The 22935-nt window shown below is 39.4% G+C and overlaps 2 protein-coding genes across 6 annotated transcripts in view; one reads left to right on the forward strand and one right to left on the reverse strand.

Annotated features, from left to right (window-relative positions):
• PPT1 (palmitoyl-protein thioesterase 1) overlaps positions 1-1469 on the forward strand; it is a 54303-nt gene extending 52834 nt beyond the window's left edge. Inside the window, exon 9 of the mRNA XM_004450628.3 lies at positions 1-1469. Coding sequence (XP_004450685.1) covers positions 1-123 — 123 coding nt within the window. The 3' untranslated portion in view covers positions 124-1469.
• CAP1 (cyclase associated actin cytoskeleton regulatory protein 1) overlaps positions 1404-22935 on the reverse strand; it is a 27292-nt gene continuing 5760 nt past the window's right edge. For all 5 annotated transcript variants that reach the window (XM_004450629.5, XM_004450630.5, XM_058303819.2 and 2 more), the window contains 12 exons: positions 15657-15779; positions 14937-15037; positions 13407-13484; positions 10638-10781; positions 10443-10528; positions 9019-9124; positions 7681-7858; positions 4237-4421; positions 3939-4062; positions 3732-3814; positions 3277-3420; positions 1404-2690 (listed from right to left, as the gene is read on the reverse strand). In XM_004450629.5, coding sequence (XP_004450686.1) covers positions 2607-2690; positions 3277-3420; positions 3732-3814; positions 3939-4062; positions 4237-4421; positions 7681-7858; positions 9019-9124; positions 10443-10528; positions 10638-10781; positions 13407-13484; positions 14937-15037; positions 15657-15768 — 1425 coding nt within the window. In that variant the 5' untranslated portion in view covers positions 15769-15779 and the 3' untranslated portion in view covers positions 1404-2606. The remainder of the gene's footprint in view (positions 2691-3276; positions 3421-3731; positions 3815-3938; positions 4063-4236; positions 4422-7680; positions 7859-9018; positions 9125-10442; positions 10529-10637; positions 10782-13406; positions 13485-14936; positions 15038-15656; positions 15780-22935) is intronic.

A 22935-nucleotide genomic window follows, 5' to 3' on the forward strand; every position in this document is an offset into this window, starting at 1 on the left:
GACCGCCTGGGGCTAAAAGAAATGGACAAAGCAGGGAAGCTAGTTTTCCTGGCTACAGAAGGGGACCATCTTCAACTGTCTGAAGAATGGTTTGATGCCCACATCATCCCTTTCCTTGAGTGAAACCCTTGCAGTTTACATCAGCGCTCAGGTGGCCCCAGCACTTCGAAACCACATGGGGAATAGTCCCCTTGATGCCCAAGCCTGAGCTCAGATCTAGCTTGCAACTAATCCTCTCCTGTCATTATCTAACATTCCCTGCTCAGAAAGATCGAAGATCTGAATCTTATCCTTTGCGCCTCATCTTTATCACCATATGGTATTGAATGCAAGTTTAAATAGTTAATAACCATGGAGATTATTTTACCACCCTTTGATGTGGTCAGGCTGCTTTAGGAAGGCAGTCTGTTTCAGATCAGTGTCAGAACTGTGCCCAAGCCCAGAGGAGAATGAACAAACTAAAGGTAGGTAGATGTTAAGGGCAAACACCTTCTCTGGGGGCCCCAGTAAAAGTCTAGCCACATTTCAAACCAAGAGAAAAACCCAGTACGCAGTCCTGAGTTACATAAATGCTTTCTCAGTTTCACGGATGGAGATTTAACCATTGCTTGGAAAAGTCCTCTGATTTGGATAATGAATGTTTCTGCAAAATTTCCTAAAGTTGCTCTCCTCAAGTATGTTGCCTTTTGTGGTGTCTTAACAATTACTAGGCAAATTCTACTCGCCCACCATCTTAACTCTGTAGCACTCATTTTGATTTGGCAGGTAGGAAAGCAGCACCAAACTGGGTTGTTTAAAGGAAGATAGCTTAGACAGTGAGGTGAAGAAAAATGATCGAGTGAAGTGAAAAATGAAGATGGTTGGTTCTTTCCATTTCATCCTTGGTTTCTTAATATGACTAGTGGTCCGGATTCTAGGATCACTTTATTGCTACCTTTAGCAAATAATGGTAGGAAACATGTGAAGAGAACAGGCTTTCTAACTTCTATCCCCCAAAATCACATTTACTGGTATACTCCAAATTGTTTCTGATACGCTTCGTGAATTGAAGGAATATTTCCACAATAAGCTTGGGAAGTGCTGCATATTCCTCCTCTTAAGAGACCAACCCACATGAGAATATTGAGGACTCTAAGAATTCCTGTTACTTTAAAGAAAACTAACCTTAATCTACCATTTCCCACAACCACTGGAACATGGATATCTGAATCCCTTCTTCATTCCCATAAACAATTTTAAGAAGACTCTTCTGCAGAATGCATCTGGGACAATGATTAGCTATGCTTTGATGGAAGTCTTTGATGAAAGTACCTTGTTAGTACTGTTTTACTCTTCATGATTTTTTTCTTTCCCCCTATGAAGCCTTATTCTTCTACTAAAAGATGAGGATTAAGAGCAAGAGATGGGAGGATGTGAAAAGTTTAATTTTATCAAGTTGCCTAAAATAAAGAATAGTTTCTTATCTCTGATGTCATTTTTCAATATTTTTACTCTGTAAATAGTTAAATAACTAAGCAAGTTTGGTATTAACTTTATTTTCTGTATAACTTTAAAGTACATAAAGGATTATTTCCACAGGCCTCAGGAAATGGGTAGAAGTCACAGGACAATCTCTCTCCCAAAAAAGTTGCATATTTTGGTAAGTGTTTGTCCTAGAGGGAAAAACTGAAATTTAAATTAGCAATGCTATGCAAGGTTCTGCCATAAACAGAGACCTAAAACCATTCTGCAGTGGAGGTTTTGGTCTTTTGTTTAGGTATCTGGACAGAAGCCATAAGCTGTTGAGCATGACAGGAAAAAGAAGGCAGTAAAAATGGATGGCAGGCACCTAGCATGGAAGAAGGAAGGAATGCCAGATTCCTTGGAATGGTGTGTTGTTTTTCCTTCCCACCCCCAACTCCCTTGTCTTTTTTAATTTATCTCTGTAAGAAGGTGCTAGGCAGAGATCCCAGAGAAATAATGGGTCAAAAACTCCTTTACTTTGCTACACTACAGCAGCTGGTATAGGAGAACCTACTATCTCATGGTTCAAGCAGACCCAGTATGGAATGCAAAATAAAAGGAATGCGTATAAGAAACAATTTTGTTTGGAATGCTAGATGGCCAAGCCTCAGCCTTTGGTCCAGTGCAACCCTTGTCTCACTTGTCAACAGTGAAAAATTAGTTTGGTTAGAAGAACCAACTGGAATCGTACCAGTTGCTATCCTCGTGGTCTTTGTTAGAAAAATGATTAACTTGTGTGAACATTCTTATCTGTTATTTTCTGGGGATTATTTTATTCTTCCCAAAAAATTGTTGATAGAGTAAGCCCTGAAAGCTGAAAACTAAAACCCACTAATCCTGGTCTGCAGTTCCAAAAGAATAGACTGGTGGTGTGGTTAAGCTGATATAGAAAAGCTATACCTTCTTGCAGATGATCAACTGACCTGCTATCCCACCCCAAATCTTAGCCTGAGGTATATTTCAGTGAAGGCAGGTAGCTGTGCTTCTCAGCAGAGAAGCAGTTTAAGAGCAGAAAGGTAGAGGAAATCTAGAAAAGAACCGTCTTAATACAGATTTATCCCATGATGTGAAGGGAGAGGGCAAAGAACCCAGTGGCACTTCGCTTATCCAGCAATTTCTGTCACTGTGGTGACCAACTTCCGCCCGTTCCATAGGGTCTTGAACTGCTCAGGGACTGGGAACTCATTCTGCAAATAAAGAGACAAGAGGCTTCAAAATCTGAGCTAGACAATGACATGGGGTCAAATCTCACTTTTTTCCCAATGCTTGCATCCACTTAACTCTGAGAGCAGGGTTGGATGTAGTAAGAGATAGAACAGAACCCATCTGAGAAAACCAGGCTATGTAAATGACAGTGCCACATCTTGGATTACCACCTCTCCTACCACTGACACGAGAGCAAAGGCAAAAGAACAAAGGCAGACGAATGCAGAACTGAATCTATTAGTTCTACTAGTCACTGACCTTGGACAGACTGTTAAACCTATGAAAAGGAGAATGTGTATGGCATTACAACACCAGCTCAATGGGATGCTGTGACTCATTTCTACTCTTGCTACCCTGAGTATCTGCTCAATTTAAGAAAGGCAGAAATCACCCTCCTGTGGAGCTCCATTACCTGGGGCTGCCTGATGATTTTGTGTGCTTGATGTGTGCACTGATGCATTTTATCTTCTCAGTAGTGCATAATGTCTATCAAATAGCTTTCTCCAATGCAAGAAATCTGTCCCTTCTGTTTTGACATCATATAACTAAAGAGATGAAGAAACTTACAAAGTCACCACCTTCTGTAGGAATTAGGACATTCATCTCGGAAGATTTGGCACTGACTATCTCACAATCCAGGGAATTCTTGCTCAGATAAGTGTGGCAGCCATCTGTTTTGTTGATGGAAATGGTTGGCACTTTACCCATTACCTGCAGAGAAAAACCAATAATGCTGAGTCCCAGCAGTTGAAGGGAACAACTGTAAATTATGGAAAAGGCTTTCACTCTTCACATGATTCAGCAACTACATGAAAAGTTCACAGGTGCACAACAATGGATGCTAAGGGCAGGCTGGGATGGATGCTGGGAGGAGCTCACTATAGAACCTACTCTTCTACCACATCTAAAACGTATCACCTTACAGATTTTGTAGAATCTGATTCCCAGCAACACCTGTGGATCTGCTGTATCTCTTTCAATTAATTCCTCAGGGACTAAAAGAAGACAGGATATTAAGTTACCTGAACTTTGACATCCCTACTATTGATTATCTCCACAATGCCCACCACGTCGTCAAACACCAGACCAAGTTTCTTACAGTTATCTAGAAAAAGAAAAAGGAGGTCAACAGGTTTAACTTCAAGGAAAGTAATATATTTAAGAATCTTTACAGAGGGTCCACTCAGGCTCTAGGACCAACGTGGCCTAGGCCAACAACAAGGACTCACCTACTGTAATGGAGTTAATTTTGCCCTTGATTTGTAATGTTGTGTTGACACACTTGTATATGTAAGCCACCTGTTTCAGCTCCGTATCGTCAATCACCAGGTTAGAAACATTCTCCTGATTTTCCTGTTAGAGAGATATCCCTTTCAGGAATCTCATCAAGGACATAACCACCTCAAAAACTGAAGTCCTCAACTTTTTTTCTTGCCATCTAAGAATCCCGCACTCATTTATCCATGCTCCCTGTTTAAATCTCTGGTGCCCACCCCTTGTTTTCCAGTCCCAGTATTTTTAACTTACCACTCTCCACTTCTTGCCTTCCAGTTCAAGTAGAGCTGGCTCTTTCTTTGCAGCTGCTTTGGGGGAGGGACTTACTCCTGGTTTAGGTGCAGAAAATGGTTTGGGGCCACTGCGTACTGGACCACTCTGAGACTTCAGGGAAGGGTTCTTGTGAGTCTTCATGTCATCAGATACATGTTTCAGAGCTGTAAGAACAAAAACGCCTGATTCCTGTTCTTCACACCAGGGGCTCTGGGCTGAGACAATAACTAACTTCTACTATCAGAAGTTAAACTGAACTTTAAAAAATTCGAAGCCAAAACCAGTGCCTTTGAGAGATTCTCCCACATAGTTTTGAAGAAGCACTTTTATAATTTCTCTTCTCCCCCAAGGTTAAATTATATGTTTCCATTTTTAAAGTAAAGCACGGAACATCTGGGTATATATTTGGGGCAGGCAAAACATTTAAATGCACACAAAGAAAAGACCTAGAAATACAGCAAAAATATACTCAAACAAAAAATGTATGTATTCTTACATATGACACAAAAGCAAAAGAACAAAATAAACAATCAAAATTAACCATTTTTTTGCATCAAAGAATATTTATCAAGAAAGGAGAAGATAACCTACAGAATGGAAGAAAATAACTGGAAATCATTTACCCTGTAAGGATTTAATATCCAGAATATAAAAAGAAGTCCTACAGGGAAGCGTATTTAGCTCAACTGATAAGAGTGTCCACCTACCACATAGGAGATCCAGGGTTCAAACCCAGGGCAGCCTCCTGACCTGTGTGGTGAGCTGGCCCATGCGCAGCGCTGATGCATGCAAGGAGTGTCCCCCTCAAGGAGAGCCACCCCATGTGAAAAAAGCACAGCCTGCCCAGGAGTGGCGCCACACAGAGAACTGATGCAGCAAGATGATGCAAGAAAGACACAGATCCCTGGTGCTGCTAACAAGAATGCAAGCTAACGCAGAAGAACACACAGCGAATGGACACCGAGAGCAGTCAATAGGGGGCGGGGGGGAATAAAAAATAAATAAATAAAAAGTCCTACAACTCAAGAACGAAAATACAAACCAATTAAAAATTGGGCCAATGACTTGATTAGCCATATCATAAATTTTTTATTTTGTTATGGTTCTCTTTTATTGATAGATATGCAGGAGGTGTTTCTAGGAATGGCCAATTTTTATTAAAATATATTTTTTTAAATGGAAAATAAGTGTTGGTAAGGATGTGGATAAATTTGAACTTTCATGCATTGCTGGTGGTAAAATGGTGCAGCAGCTATGGATAAGTTTGGCAGTTCCTCAGAAAGTTAAAACACAGAATTATCATATGACTCTGCAATACCACTCGTAGGTGTGTAACTCAAAGAACTGAAAGCAGGGACTCCAAGACACACTCATACACCCATGTTCATAGCAGCAGTATTCACAATTGCCAAAAGGTGGAAACAACCCAAGTGTCCATCAGTGGATGAATGGATAAACAAAATGTGGTATATCCATACAATGAAATATTCAGCCATAAAAAGGAATGAAGTTCTGATACTTGGTACAACATGGATGAACCTTGAAAGCATTATGTTAAGTGAAATAAGACACACAAAAAGACAAATACTATATGATTCTACTTATATGAAATATCAAGAATAAGCATATTCAGAGCAAAGTAGATTAAAGTTTATGAGGGCTTGCGGGGGTGAGGTGCAGGTATTGCTTAATTTGAGTAAAGAGTTGCTGTTTGGGGTAATGAAAACGTTTTGGAAATGAATGGTGGTTTTGGTAGCACAACATTGTAAAAGTAAATTAATGCCACTGAATTCAACACCAAAAAATGGTTAAAATAGCAAATTTTATGTTAAATGTTATGTTTTTTAAAAATGTATGTAGTTTTAAGAGAAGACAAAAACTAATATGTGCTACTAGAGAAAATTTTTAAAACAAAAAAACCCTCATCCACACTGACACTAACCCCACACATAATCAGTCTTGGCATTTGAAATTCTTCCAATATTTTTTCTATTCAGTCCTTTATTTTTCTGTAACCATACAGTTTAACAAATTTCACTTCTTTCATCAATTAATAAAATTTTCTCACATTATTGCATAGTTTCTAAAAATTTATGTTTTAAAGGGAAAACATTTTCATCATCTCCCTTAGCAGGCACACACATACCTTGCTCCTGAACATGGCCCAGTCTATGCTAACTATGACCAAAACGGAGCAACATTTTAGCCCCACCACTTTTTTTTTTTTTTAAGATTTATTTATTTCTCTCCCCTCCCCCACCCCACCCCGGTTGTGTTATCTGTGTCTATTTGCTGCATCTTGTTTCTTTGTCCACTTCTGTTGTTGTCAGCGGCATGGGAATCTATGTCTCTTTTTGTTGAGTCATCTTGTTGTGTCAGCTCTCTGTGTGGGTGGCGCCATTCTTAGGCAGGCTGCACTTTCTTTCGCGCTGGGTGGCTCTCCTTATGGGGTGCACTACTTGCACGTGGGGCTCCCCTATGGGGGGGACACCCCTGCGTGGCACAGGCACTCGTTGCGCGCATCAGCACTGCACATGGGCCAACTCCACATGGGTCAAGGAGGCCCGGGGTTTGAACCGCGGACCTCCCATGTGGTAGACGGACGCCCTAACCACTGGGCCAAGTCCGTTTCCCAGCCCCACCACTTTTTGTGGTTGGAGTTTAAATACTAGTTTTGGTTCATTCTGTTTTCTTAAACACTACATGGTTCATTGTAGAAAATAATTTAATGGCTGTATAATATTCTACCAAGAGGACATAACCATAGCTAATTATTCCCTTACTGTTAGACATTTAGGATATTACACCATTTTTAGCTATTATAATAAATAATGTTACATATAAAATTTGTTCTGTACTTTAGATATTTTTTAAGGGTAAATTTATAGAAGTAGGTAAAAAGTGGAATTCTTGACCTGGAATTCCAAGAGGGTTGTACAATTTAGATGGCCACCGGCAGTGTATAAGGTTGTCTACTTTTTCTATAGGAATATTGAGTAATTCTTATGCAAATTTTTGTGTGACTGGTATAATCTTCTGGGGAAGCTAATACCTCTCACCTGGTTCCAACCACATGACTTCCCAATGAGACCACTGTGTTAACATGGAAAAACTCTGGTAAAAACTGCCAGTACCATGCCTTTGCACCAATAGGGTACTCTACATATGTCACTTAATGTTAAGTCACTCTTCCAAGAGGCAAAGGTCTTCCCCCAACTGTAATCAACCATTGCCAATTTCCATTTAAAACAGTTCTGCTCACCCTCTGGGCAACTTAAAGGAACATTACACTCCAAATGAATTCTCCAGAACACAGGCCAGGGTGCGAGGGTTCTGGTTTATAAACTAAATGGAGCTCTGATTGGTAAGGTCTAGCCCAAACAATTTGCTATACCAACTCTTCCTGCCAAAGAATTCACTTACCATGTGTGATGCTCTCCCCCTGATTAATCTGGGCAAATAGTGCTGAGCGTGAAGCAGTGTCATCTGAGCCTGAACTGGTGGGGACTGGTGGGGGGGGAGGTCCTGGTGGGGGAGGAGGAGGACCCGATCCAGCAGAGGGTTCAGATGGCAATCCACTCAGTTCTTTTGCCACAGGGCCCTGGAATAATAAGTGCACATAGCACAGTCATCCTCTTCGTTTCCCTCTATACCATTCTTAGTAGGGCCCTACCATGTGTCCAGATACATGGGGTACCCATGCTCCCTATCCACACCCAACTTGGGTTTATTCCTTTTTACTCATTCTCAAAGACCCAACTCTTAATTCCATCTCTCAACCTTCATATTTATTCTTTGGCCTCTATCTAATTCCAGCTCTAAACCCACATTTCTAAAAATCTGAAATCTCCCTTAGTTTGCACCAGTACTTCAGACTTGATAGTCCTAAGCTGATTTCATCATGTTTTGTCTACTCCCCTACCTGTAAAATCAACCCTATTTCAGCGAATTTACCACCCAAGCTTGACTCTCCAATCTATTCTGAGTCTTCTAACTCCCTTAACCTCTTTATTAAATCTTTCTATAATATTGGTTATATCTCCTACAAATCCTTTTGTACCAACACCTTGCACCATGACCACTTCCACAGACTGAGCATGAGCCCTTATCCCTGACCCATACATTAAGATTCTTTTAAGGACAAATCTGATCATTCTAACTCTTTTGCTCAAATACCTACAATAGTTACTTATCACCTACTATAAAGTCCAAAATATTAGCCTGCCTTTCTAGCCTTTTCTCCTAAAAATCTCAAACCATCTCCCCTTATTGAAGCCAGAGATGACCAATCTCATCATTTACTGTTTAAGCTGTGCCTTATGCTAATACCCCCATTTCTCCCACTTCTCCCTGTTCAATACTTTTATCAAGTCTCAGAGCAGAGTACGTCTTCCAAGTACAATCTCTCGCAGTAAGAATACTCTTCTTCCTCCTCATACTCTAAAACCTGTATCTTTATTATCACATTTAGCTTTTTGGTTTTGTATCTCTTTATTTAGCTCCTTGAGGGCTGGGAGAGTATAACTCATTCCTCTATGCCTCCCCTCCAGCACCAGTCACTGTCCCTGACCCATGATTATTGCAAATGAATAGAATTAAATATTCCTTCTCTTCTGCTCTTGCTTTCTTTACTCTCTCCTATTTCTCTCCCTTTCCTTCTCCTCCTTTTCTTTCTACCCTTCATTGAAAAGACTATGGCATTCCTTCTTGGACCTATGTCCTGAAGAGATAAAGGGAGGAAGAAAGGAAGTTCTCACTAACCGTTTTGCTCCAGACCAGTCCAGTGGTATGATACTCTTTAATGTAAGCCTGTAGCTCTGTCCATATACTCAAGTAAGCTTTGACCCAGTCCACATGCTTCTTATCCCTGGGAGAATTAAAGAACTTGTTACAGGCAGTCAGGGTATATTACCATAATGGCGCCAGAATCCCTCCTTTTAATGAGTTCACATCCTACTGCCTGAGGCATTTCTTAGGCTCAGCTTAAAGGCAGCTTTTCTATGGTCACTGAGCTTTTGTTTTTTTACAGCCTATATGTTCTATTACTCTAATTAGACCAAACTCCATTAAGATAGGGACATTGGATTATATTTCCAACTCTCACAGCAGTGTTTCTCAAACTTTTTTTTTAAATAGAACTGTTTTTTTCCCCCAGAGTACATCTTGTACAGAATCTAATATATAAAACTATCTTATAAAAGACAAATGGCATGAAGTCATAGTGGTGAGAACTCTTAAGCATCTCTGTGGAACTCTAAGGTTCCAAGAAACTCAACTGCCTTATTCTTATATGCTCCCTAGGGGGGGGAAATTCCCTTTAGGAGGCAATAATCAGCAAGAAATTTAGAAAGGACACAGCACAATGTTTGATTCAAAGCCCCTATCTTCTATATATATTAGCTGGAAGATTTTTAGGTTATTTTGCTGAAAACCCAGCTTCCTTAACTGTAAACTGATGGGATATAATCAAAACATTGCAATGCTTAATTCTTCAGATAGCTGGAAGGATCAAGGAAGTGCCTGGTGTTCTGGGACACAACACACATATGAAGGCTTGTTCCTCACACACAGTAGTTACTCAACAGATACTGGCTGAGCAATGATGCATGTAAGAAAGGAAAGGTTTGGGTAGCTATGAATCCAAGATATAGCTGACCTGGCAGTCATGCAGCTCAAAACTAGCAGTGGAGAAGTCAGGACTGATGGGCATAGATGGTTAGATATATAGTGACTCCCCATACTTGATAACTGTTATTGGCCAGACAGCCTTACTCACACTATATCTGACTGCGTGAATGGTGAGGTTAATTTCCTAGTAAATTCCACTGAATCCTTTGTCACTTGTTCAGTTAAAAATCCTTAATAAGGAGCAAAATCTTGCATAAATGGACAAATTAAAATTAAGTCCATACTACCTCCTGCAAACTCTCCTAAACCTGGAGGGAAACAGATAAGAAAATGAAAAGGGCCTTTATCAAACCACAGAGAAAAAGCAGAAGCAGAAATTCTTCCTGTTTGCAAATGCACCTTCTATGAGTCAATGTTTAGCAAGCTTTCCAGAAAGAAGCCCTGAAATAAAGAGAACCAACACAGCAGCCACAGGCAGACTTAATCCCAAAGCTCTACTCCAGCAAGTAACCAGCTTGCTTATTATCCTTTACCCCTTAAAGAAAAGCTGGACTTACACATCTTTGTACTCCTTGAGGACTCGATTTGTATAAAACATGGCAGCATCATTCATTTCTTTCACATATGGGCCAGGTTTGGGAGCCTAGAAAAAGACAAACTGCCAGTGACCAACAGCTTCTCTAGGCCTCTAGCCAGATCTTCTTACCTCTTCCATTCCACCCCTTTCATTCCCTGGAAACTGCACTGCTCACCATAGCCACCCAACCCAGGGCCTGGATGCTTTCACTGACAGCTGACAGATGATTGAACAACTTGCTGCCTCGGTTCTTCTCCCGAAAGGTTATCACTTCTTGGATCTGCTCTGAGATGGGTGCCAACAATTCAGAAAGCTTATTCTAAGAAAAGATGCAGGAAAAATTCAGGTTAAGATCTCCACTGAAGGTAACACCAAGAGTAAATATAGCTGTCAATGCTACTGTATTTTATTTTGTAACTCCACTTTTTACCTTCTTTTTTACCATTTATCTTCTAAAAGGCAAATGCATAGAATGTAATGATAAATAAGGGTTCTGGCCTCATAATGTAAAAACATGTAATCTGTGACTAGAACTACATAAAGGTGGCAGGGACAGAGGGGTATAAGTTTGTATTATAATATCGAAGTTGGTATAAAATCAAACAGACTGTTATAGATGTAGAATGCTCTAAATTGAAGCCCCATAGTAACTATAAAGAACATATTGGAGAATATGCAAGCTCATAGACACAGAAATTAAGAGTAATGGTTGTGAGAGGCTTGAATACAGGGTGAATGGAGAGTTAATGCTTAATGGGTATAGGGTTTCTGTTTGGGGAGACAGGAAAGTTTTTTAATAATGGAAGGTGGTGAAGGTATTACAATATTGTGAATGTGATTAATACCACTGAATGGTATGCTTGGGGTGGAGTGATTGAAATGGGAACCTTTATTTTATATATATGTTCCCACAATTAAATTTTGAAAAAAATGACCAACTAAAGAGACAATGACAATTAAATGCAATATATGATCTTGGATAATATCAAGCAAGAAAGGAAAAAGGTTCAAAGGGACATTACTGAGATATATGGAAAAGCTGGAATATAGACTGCATGCTTTATATCAATATGCATTTCTTGAACTTGGTAACTGCACTTAGGTAGTTACATAAGTGAATAAACTTTTTCTTAGGAATTGTACATAACATTTAAGTGTTCAAGAAGCATGATGTATACAACATATCCCTCAAGTGTTCAGAAAATGGACTGATAACAGAAAGAGATACAGATTGATAGACTGATAGAACGATATGGCAAGTGTGGCAAAATGTTAAAATTGGTGGTTCTTAGTCTGTGAAGGGGTAGAGTAGAGGTATATTGGAGTTCTCTGTATGGAGTTTGTATTATTTTTCTAACTTTCCTGTAAGTCTGAAAGTATTTCAAAATTAAAAGTTAAAAATAAAAATGTGTGTATCTTCATTCAATTTTCTGAACACCTCAATTCTCAAATCTAAACAAAAAACAATCTAAAGCAGGAGCTAGCAAACTTTTACTATAAAGGACCAGACAGTAAATATTTCAGACTTTGCAGGCCATATGGTCTCTGCTGTAACTACTCAACTCTGCTGTTGTAGTGCATAAAGTAGCAATAGGCAGTAAGTAAACAAATCGGCATAGTTGCCTTCCAATAAAACTTTATTTACAAAAACAGGTAGCACGTCATATTTGGCTTGCAGGTTGTAGTCTGCCAACTCCTGGTCTTAAGCAGCAAGGGAAATATAATTGCGTCTCAACTGCCTGCTTTGCTGCAGAAAGTGTGGGTTTGAAGAAATGGCTTAGTAAAAACTCTTTAATCATTCAGCACAGATTAACAATAAGTGATATATTTAGCATTATCTTAAACTATTTTTACATTATGTAGGCATGCCAAGGGTCCAGAGGTTTTAATATAGCATTAGCATAAAGACTTGTTTTATTACGCCTCTCTAGCCAGATGCAAACAAAGCAAAACTAATAATTTTGTCTCTGAGAAAAATATAATTCTCTAATTCGACTTTTCACACCTTGGTAGCATAAAATTCTGAGGTAGGAGTAAAAGTAAAGGGAGCTCCTCCAACCAGTGAAGGATGAAAAGAGAAGCAGTATTTCTGGATTTTTAGTATCTCCACAGCAGCATGACTAAAGCCCATCCATGGGAAGCTGACATGGCTCAACTGATAGAGCGTCCACCTACCATATGGGAGGAACCAGGGTTCAATATCCAGGGCCTCCTGACCCGTGTGGTGAATGGCCCACACACAGAGCTGCCACCTGCAAGGAGTGCTGTGCCACGCAGGGGCGCCCCTGCATGGGGGTGCACAACGTGCAAGGAGTGTGCCCTGCAAGGAGAGCCGCCCCATGTGAAAAAAGCGCAGCCTGCCCAGGAGAGTGGCACCGCACACATGGAGAGCTAATGCAGCAAGATGACGCAACAAAAAAGAGACACAGTTTCCCGGTACCACCAAGGGTGCAAGCAGACACAGAAGAACATACAGCGAGTGGACAAAGAGAGCAGACCATGGGGGGGGGGGGGGGAAGGAGGGGAGAGAAATAAATAAAATAAATCTTTTAAAAAATAAATAAGTAAAGCCCATCCACAGTAATAGCAAGAGAGCAACCTCTCTATGACCCAAAGGGCTTAGGGGACAATATGATGAATTTGGACTCAGCCAAAGTATCAAGAGGCTAAATGAGGCTGTCTATTGAGAGAAATAGCAAAGTCCCAGGAACAACTACAGTTCTAAGCAATGTGACAGAAAAAAAGCAAGGGTAGACCAGTAAATACTCAATGGCACATTCCCACAATGGTGCTGTTAAGTCTGATTTTACCTTTGCGACTTGGTATGGATGCACATTACCATGAAACTAGTAGGTCTAATTAAGCATGTTGAGATAACTTAGCAGGACCTTCTCATCTTGCTGTGGCATTAAATTAAAACAAAACCAACTAGCAGTGAACTTACACCTGCTGGTTGCTGGCACTGAGAAGCTGTAACCAAGAGAGCTCGCTTCAACTTGAGACCTGTGTGGACCATCTCCGCCTGCCGGAAAAGGGAAGAATCACCTATCAACAATAAGAATAAATTGAAACCTCCACTTCCATATATACTGGAAGCAACCCTGGCTCTTTGTGTTGTTTTTCCTCAGCTTTCAGAAACTGATCACTGAATTACATATACCACTGTTCCTGTTGGAATTAATTGGGGATACATAGCCAGAGCTGGAAATGAAGATAATCAGGGTTAGCCTTAGGTGAAGTCAAGTTAGTAACTGCATATGCAGTAGGATATGAAATCTCTCCTACTTTACATCCCAAAAAAAAACCCTTTTCTCAAAAACTGAGAGTAGAAGGTACAGGACTAAATTTATGCCTAAAATCCTTAAGGTATTTATTACTTTAGGTTATAGCTATTAGTAATTAAATCAATTTTGTAAGCTATAACCAGCACTTCATTAAGTGAAATAAAACAAATTAAAGAGTACAGTACATCAGCTTGAAATTATTTCCAAATAAATAAAAAAAAAACTGTAAACAAATAAAAGTATAGTACAAGTAGCAGAAGCAATGTTTTGTGAAATTTCTATCTTAGTTTCAAATTTAATATATATTTCTTACTGAAGGTCATGGTCAAAAGTTTAAGAAATATAATGTTATAAAGCACTATTAAAATATAAAAATTCAAAGAAGGAAATTTATTTTTTCTAGAATTGCATTTAAAATACAGACATGATTATTTAAAAATTTTTCAAATGCTATAGAAATGGTATAAAAATGCAAGCCCCACACTCCTATCAAGTACCAGCCCCACTCCCTAGAGATAACATCACTCCAACAGATGGTGTATAAGAGGTTCAAAATAGATCATCAGAAGGCCAAGCAATCAGTCTTGCTGAAGGGTGAGGAAGATCCTAAACATGGTTACTGCTTACAAAGGATCACTCAACAGACTAGGGGAAGATTTTGAGTTCCAAAGTGAGAGAAAGAATGTAATGTGAGTGTGGGGAGCTGGTGGTGACTATGTGGGAGGCAGCACATGAAAGGAGGTGGGTGGAGAGGCACTCGTCATTGCCTACTTTGTATTCTTGCTGTGGGCTAAGTGTGAAAATAACCCATATTAGCATAACTAATAACTATCAAGCATAATTTTATAAATGCTAAACCATGATAATGACTCTTTTGAATAAGCTATCCTAAGCTTGGTTATATAACATGTTGGGATCAGACTGGCAGCATGTTCCTCACCACAGAGATGAACAGAGCCACACTTTATGTACCAGGCAAGCTTTTGTATAAAAGAAGCCCACAAAGAATATGTGATTAAAGCAGGGACTAGAAAAATATCAGGAATCATTCCAGTTCTTGAACTGAGCCTCCCTCAATACAGGTATTAAAGGAGCCAGGAGCCTCACAAAGGGTTCTTAAACCACGAATAAGAGTCATTTGAGGAAAGCCACCAGTCCTTAAAAGAGAAAAAAGGGCAAAACATCCTTACATGCTTCTGCACATCTCCCCCAATCTCTTTACTGATCTTCAGGTACTCTGCTACAGGACCGGTAAGCAGCAAGTCAAATGCTTCCACAAAAGGAGCTGCTCCTGCCAAAGACAGACACACCAGAAAGAATCAGTCATGCATCCAAAAGATGGTTCTTAACACACTTTCACCTGTAAGTGGGGAGGCAAAATAATAGAGACAGAATACTGGAATATGAGTCAGGAAACCTGGGTTCTAAGTTCCCAATACTACCACTAACTGGTTGTGTGGCCCTAAATCCCTTTTCCTCTCTCAGCTTAATTTTCTTATATATAAAATGAAGACAAAATGATCCTTCAACGTTCCTTTTAACTCTTACATTCTATAATTCAATGCATATGCAAAATGTCCAATTTGCCAATCATTTGAGAGGGGAAATTCTAATATAACTTGTCACTTGACTTACACTGGAGTCATTTTGCTAAAGAAGGAACAGGAAATATCACACAAGCAGGAAGTTCTTGTGTTAAAATAACTTAACCACAGAGCTTTCTGCACAAGTCACTTCCTTATCTGATAACAGCAATATAAATTACAGAAGATGAATCTCCTAGATTCAGTTGTTAGGAAATTAGCTCCAAAGGACAGAATTTACTGCAAGAGAAGTTTCAGGCCAAGACAAAGTATCCTAAGCCAAATAAAGCCAAAACAAAGTATTCTACTGGAATACGGATTGCTTACCTTTTGGATTACTGTCTCCATACCCACGGTGCATGTCAGAGACCTGGGATACTGCCTCCAGACGACCCACTGCCCTCTCTAATCTTTCTACCAGATTTTGCATGTCTGCCATAATGTTACCACCTGTTGAAACAGATCAAATGTCACTTATTGTCCTATTATTACATAGCATTAATAGAGAAGAGACAGAATACTCCTGGGGGAACGGGGAGAAGAGGACGCTAATTCTAAGAAACAGAATCATTTAATAATAAAATAAGATGGAAAAATAGTCTAGCATATTTGCAAATTCACAAAGACCTCATTAAACAAGGAAACTGCCCATGAGAAGGTAATCACTCTAAGTAAATGCTTACTCATTCAAATATTTAGCATTTACTAAGATACCACCAAATACTTGTATAGGAATTCAGAATTTACAAAGTATAGCCATATACATTATCTCATTCCAAACCTCCCAACAACTTTGCAGGAATGGAAGGATAATTACTACACTCTTAGAGCTAGGAAACTGAATTTCAGTGAAGTTAAATTATTTGCCTACAGTCACAAAGCTGTACTCAAATTCAAGTCTTCTGGCTCTTAAGTTCAGTGTGTATGGCTTTTTTCCTCACAACTTCCTACTGCCTGCATGTAGAACATCCCAACCAAGATGAATAGCTAACTCTGCCCTCAATAACTTAAAGTCTAATAGGGGAGACTTGTTATGTTCACTAATAACTATAAAACCAAGTAGAGAAGTTTTTTAAAAGTGGCATAAGAAAGTTATAGAGAGAATGACATGGGATTTCACAGGGGCAAGAGTATCTCAGCTAGAAGGATCAGATAAGGGTAGTAAGAAGAAGCTGCCATTTGAGCCATTTGAGGATAGGTAGAATCTGGACATGTAAGTGAAGAAGGAGAATGAACACATCCAGAGCAGCTTGTTAGAGATCTCTCATAAGGACTTACTTGAACTAGCTCATCATTCAGTGTCTACTATCAACCACTAGAAAGTAAGCTCCAAGAGAAAAGTAACCTTGTCTAGCTTGTTGCCTATTATCGTCTATCATCTAGAACACAACCTGGCATGTAGTAGATGTTGAATAAATATTTATGAAGTAAATGAATCTGAAGTATAGCATTTCACAACTCCTGAGGAACAACCGTTCTGAAAATTGCCCATACAATACACATAAGGAAGTGTAAGATGTTATCAGTACACACCAATGTAAAGTGTTTAAGACCCTAAGTGATCTCTTAAAAATCAGTCAGTGAAATTTCAATCAAAGCCTTGACTTGGAGAGATTCCATTTCCTCTAAGCATTAATTAGGTCGGGTAACTGAAGCTGAATGAACTTAACTCCCTTGAAGCTGTATAAAATGACCATAACAACTACATGCCAGGATATCTCAACGCAACATTGTCCTCCCTGTGGAAGAGATAGGCAGCTTACAAGATAAAGTAAGAAGACAATATAATCCCTGACCATTCTTCTCTGTGTATGAGCTCTGGTCTCTGAGCTCAGTGATTTGTCAGAAAATGTTGTTTAAAAGAAAATCAAAGAAGGAAAAAAAAAAATCAGAATGCAACTCAAAACTTTCCACTCTCTGGCCTGGAAAAGTAGCAGAAGCCTCCAAGTCTTTGCTCTGCTTACAAATGGGGAAAATTAGAAACAGCCAATATTTATGTTGTACCACCATCACCCAAGTGTCCAAGTTGCTGCCCTGTTCCATTTTGAGTGAAAGCCAGGGACAGACTCACATAAATTCTAAATCCTAGGGGAAAAGGCAGCAACTACAACAAACTCCCAAGTCACTTTCCATTAATAGATACCACTCCAGTTCTGTTATAAAACATGTTCCTTCCTATACAATGGATGCTACAAATTGAGACCAATGTTAACCTGGAGATGCAGTACAAGTGTCCTTAATAAAGGCTTCCAGGCTTGGTGAACACTTAGGAATTTCAAATGCTTAAGAATACAGCTTCATGGGATTTTGGTTCCCTTTTTTCAAAATTTATTTCATACTTGTAGGCTTTCACTACTAAACAATCTAAAGTTTTGCTGCCACCATTAGGCAAAATTAAAAAAGATAATAATGGGTCTCATTTATAGGTAACCTCATTTTACCACTAACCAAATGAAGAACAGTACCTGATTTTTTTTGGGAGAATGGGGTGGGATAAGATTTGAAATTTATTTGAAAAAAGACTGCTGAAGCTACTGAAAAACACACCTCTTCTTTATTTTAAACACACACATACACTCTTCAAGTGATCATATCCACTCCTAAGCCTTCAACTACCATTGTGGCAGTACCACAAAGCCCAACTGCCAGGAGGTACTGCCACAACTACCTATAGACTAATGACTCTCAGATCAACATATCCATCTCAGGTCATTTTTCTAGGACTCAGAATTTTATGTCCAGCTACCACCTAGACATCTCAACCTGTATGTACCAAAGTCACCACAAAATTAAATGTCTAAAACAGAACTCATCATCTTCCCTAACATTGCCCCTCCCAACACTTATCCCTACTGTATGTCTCAGTGATCCAAAATGATCAATCATCACCTGATTGATCAAGCTAGTAACCTGGAAACTGTTAAGCAATACAGTATAGTGGTTAAGAGCGTGGTCTTTAGAAAAGCCAGATAGATTGGGGGTCTGAATGACAACACTCACTGGCTCTATGACTATGGGTAGTTATCAAACTCTGAGCCTCAGCTTCCTCATCTGTGCAATGGGGAACCACAAAATCCAAAGGGCTGAAGTGAGAATAAATGAGGAAATACATGTAAAAGTGCTTGACATAATTCTGGAAAAATAGTATGGACTCCATAAACCTTAACTAAATTATCTTCTTCCTTACTCCCCCATACCAAACCAGTCATCCAAATCCATAGGGTTCTAGCTTCCATATCTCTTGAATAGATGCCTCTTGCCTTCATCCTAATTGATCAAAGTTAGGTCATCATAACTCTTAACTAGAGTACTCCAAGTAGTAGTTTCCCCTAATTCTAGTAATAGGCTCTCTTTATCCATTCTCCAGATTATAGTCAAAGTAATCCTTCTCAAATGCAAATATAATTATGATACTCTTCTATTTAATTCTATTCAACACTCCCCAGAGGGTAGAGTCCAAACAAAAGTCTCAATAAAGTCCTGCTTTATCTCCTACCACTCCTCCAGTCTTTCCTCTAGCCTCTCCTTTCCTTGGCACACTACAGCAACCTAGAACTACTTGCATTTCCCAAAACAAGCCATGCTTTCCCTCACTTCTGAGACTGGTTCTTTCCCTTCTCAGTCTGTTCCCATAACTCCTACTGTCTTTTAAGACTCAGTTAAGGTGTCATCTCCTCCAGGAAGCTTTTCCAGTTTGGTATGCTTTTACCTCTTAATCTGCTCCCTCCCTTTCCTGGAACTTCTATTGTTCTTTAAGTCTCAGTTAAGGTTATCACCTCCCCCAAAAAGCTCTTCCAGTGTGTTCCCACATACATGTACTTATAGCAACAAAGGCACAGGTTTAATATCATCTCTTTCATAGTCTACAGGCAATTAACCACCGTAGGGCAGGAACCATGTCTTATTTTTGAAATTCCAGTACTATAAACACAGTAGAAATTATGGTAGGTTAATAAAGGTCCTTAAAAAAAAAAATAAGGGCCTTTGCCAACTCTCCCTTTTTTTCTCCCTTCAAGGCAAATCTCCCTTCAAGGCTCCCTTCAAGGCCCCTTTTTTCCTCCCTTCTAAGGCTAGGCTTTGAGCACAAATCTTCTGAATCCTAGCCTGAGGGTCTTCCTAACAACACCTGCTTTTCAGCTAGCACAGTATCCAAGCCCCCACTGTTGCTGAGCACAGCACTGTGAATTCAAAGCCTCTTTACGGTGTCTTTAGTTACATCATTAGCAACTTTTCTCTGCCTTCTCCATGGAGGCCAATTTTTTTTTCAATCAAATTCAGGATAGATGACACATATTTGGATTGCAAATGTTTAAAATAAGATTCCTCCCAAAAGATGCATAATTGCCAAGGCAGAACTCTATAGCTCTGCCTAATCTTGTTCCTTGCCATTTCTGATTGACAAAAGCCAAGAAATACCAGCCTTCATAAATAAATGTTCAAATTCCTATCCACTTAAGCAATCATCATAAAAAGCTTCAGGAAGAAGAGGTGGTCTTAATCATACAAGTCTAAATAGGACTAGAACTCAGGTGACTGAAGTTTGAATCCCAACTCTGCCACTAATTGAAACTTTAGCATGGTCACTTAAGGGATTATAATCCTCATTTAGTACACAGAGATGTTTGTAAGGATCAAAGAAGATGATTTAATAGATGTGTAAAGTTCACCTTTGAAGCCTTAAAATTTAGTTCAAAATGTTACTTTTGTATACCATCTGCTAGAATATATGCTCCAATAGGACAGGGGCTTAGCTATCTCCTCACGCTCACTCTCCTGTCTCCCAGCACCTAGAACAATATGGCACAAAGAAGATGCTCCTAAACAAGAGGTGAATAAATGAAAGTGCTTAGCACTGTGGGAATTGCTGAAGAATTGGGAGACACATGGTCCCTGCCCTCCATAAGTTTTTCATTCTTTCATTAGGAAGACCAATACAAATGAAATGTCAAAGGAATAAATATTGTAGGGGATATTTTTTAAGGTTCTGTTACAGATTATCTAACTGCGGTTGGATTAGAGAAAGATAAGTATTAGCCTATATTTTGGAGATTTTTCTTTGTAGGATGTTGTTACGATTCTGAACCATAGAAGACTATCTGCCAAGAGTTCTGAGGAGGAAAGTGGACTTGGCCCAACGAACGGATAGGGCATCCACCTGCCACATGGGAGGTCTGCGGTTCAAACCCCAGGCCTCCTTGACCCATGTGGAGCTGGCCCATGCGCAGTGCTGATGTACGCAAGGAGTGTAGTGCCACCAGGGGTGTCCCCCGTGTAGGGGAGCCCCATGCGCAAGGAGTGCTCCCTGTAAGGAGAGCCACCCAGCGCGAGAGAAAGTGCAGCCTGCCCAAGAATGGCGCCGCACACACGGAGAGCTAACACAGCAAAATGATGCAACAAAAACGAGACACAGATTCCAGGTGCCGCTGACATGAATACAAGCAGACTCAGAAGAACACACAGCGAATGGACACAGAGAGCAGACAACGGGGGTGGGGCGGAGGGGAGAGAAGTAAATAATAAATCTTTAAAAAAAAAAAAGAGTTCAGAGGAGATCAATGAGGACTGGAAGATTTAGAAGCAGAGTAGGGCATCTTGATGGAATGGTAAGAGTAAAAAGGGAATATATTCTGGAGTAAATAAAAAGACAAAGAGGAAGGGAGCAGATGTAGCTCAAGTGGTTGAGTGCCTACTTCCAACGTACCAGGTCCTTGGTTCAATCGCTGGTATCTCCTTAAAAAAAAAAGGGAGAGGGAACAAGCACGCTATACATAGAAAGTGTGAGTGAACTGTTCACCTAGAGCATCAGGTGAGTGCTGGAACATCATAGGAAATAAAGTTGGATAAGCAAGTGGGGCCAGATTATGAAGGGCACTAAACACCAGGCATTATCTGGATTTGATGTTATGGTAAATGTGAAGTCATTCAAGGGTTCTGAGTAAAAGAATAATGTGATGAAAGCATACTATTTAGATAGACTAATAAACAGGATGGGATTTGGAAAAAGGGAAGATATCAGGGCTGTAAAATAAAAGGGCTATTGCAAAAATATATTTCAAAGGAAAAAGCCACAACATATGGTGTCTAACTCAGATACAGACACTAAATGAAAACAATCAATTAACCAACAAATAATCCCTCGAGGAATTGACAGCCACCTGAATTAAGTGCTATGGCAAACGTAAGAGTAAAATCATTTCCCTGCCCTGAGGGAGTCTAGCAGGAGACAAAACTACCTTCCACTGAACCACTACCTCTCCAGATTAAGAAAGAGCTAGAAATCATCTTGTAAAAACACCATCTGATGCCAGAACAGTCTTTTCAACATTCTCAGCAATTAGTCAGGCAGCCTCTGCTCAAACACCTTCAGTGATGGAAAACCTGAGACTTCTGGAGGCAGTCCATTCTATTCAGACAGCTCAAAGTATTAGAAAATTTGTCCTTATATGGAGGCAAAATCCGCCTCTCTGCAATTTCCACCTACTGGTCTCGTTTCTGCCCTCGGGGGGTCACACAATACAAGTGTGCATTAAACAGAGAACAAGAACTTTGAGTACAGCAGAATTCAGAAAAGGGTATCAAAGGTGATTCAGAGTTGAGGATATGGGGGCCTAAGAGATGATAACACTAGGCAGAACAGGTTTGGGCACATTCTAGTTATAGTTAAGGCAAGAAGACGAGATCAGTTTTGGATATGCTGAATTCAAAGAGAAGATGAGGCTTCTAAGTGAAATGTCCAGTTAAGTAGTTAGAAATAAAATGTGAGGAAGATCAAGTCTGGAAATACCACAAAGTCACAGAAAGGATAAGCTCTTGGAAGGATATTATGCAGAGGGAAAATTTAAAAAAAAAATATATATATATATATATATATACACACACACATATATGCATACATACATACATATATGAGCTTGATTCTCGAGCAATTTCTTGTGGTTTGACAAAAAGAAAAAGCATAAATGGTTGCTGACTCCTGCTAAAGGCTGCTTCATGCTCCCATCATTCTAGTAACTCAAGGATAACTCAAACCCTTATACCTATTCAAGGAAGTTACTCAAAAGTTAACGGAACCAAGTATTAATCTAGGTGATTAAACTAGTGATAAAAAGATTAAGCCAGTGGTATAAATTCTGACTTGAATAGGAAGTAGTTATGCTTAAAATATTTTCTATTTGCCCAATAATTGTTCTTCTAAGTCATACCCTTAAGTAAATGAAAAAAGGAGAGCAACCTTAGAAGTCTGCCTGTATTCTATTGTAATCCAACAGATATGCTTCAAAATGTTTCTCATGACCTGAGATTTTATCCTAGGAAAATAATCCTAAAGAAAAAGTGAAAGTCAGGATGATGCTCACTGCAATGTTAGGAACCAAATAAATTTAAAAGAATTTAGATCTCTAATATACAGAGGAATGGTTAAATGTGCTGTGGAAATTTGAAGAGAATACAAGATATACAATATATGTCATATTAGGGTTATGGATGATTTCTCCCGCCATGTTTTCCAAACTTTCTTTAACATAGTTAAGTAATTTTTTAAGACTGAAAAACAGTAACAAAAAGCAGCTCCACTCAGATATATCCTCCTAAACTACTCCTACCAATA

The sequence above is a fragment of the Dasypus novemcinctus genome, chromosome 9 (assembly GCF_030445035.2).
Source record: "Dasypus novemcinctus isolate mDasNov1 chromosome 9, mDasNov1.1.hap2, whole genome shotgun sequence".
Taxonomy (NCBI): Eukaryota; Metazoa; Chordata; class Mammalia; order Cingulata; family Dasypodidae; genus Dasypus; species Dasypus novemcinctus.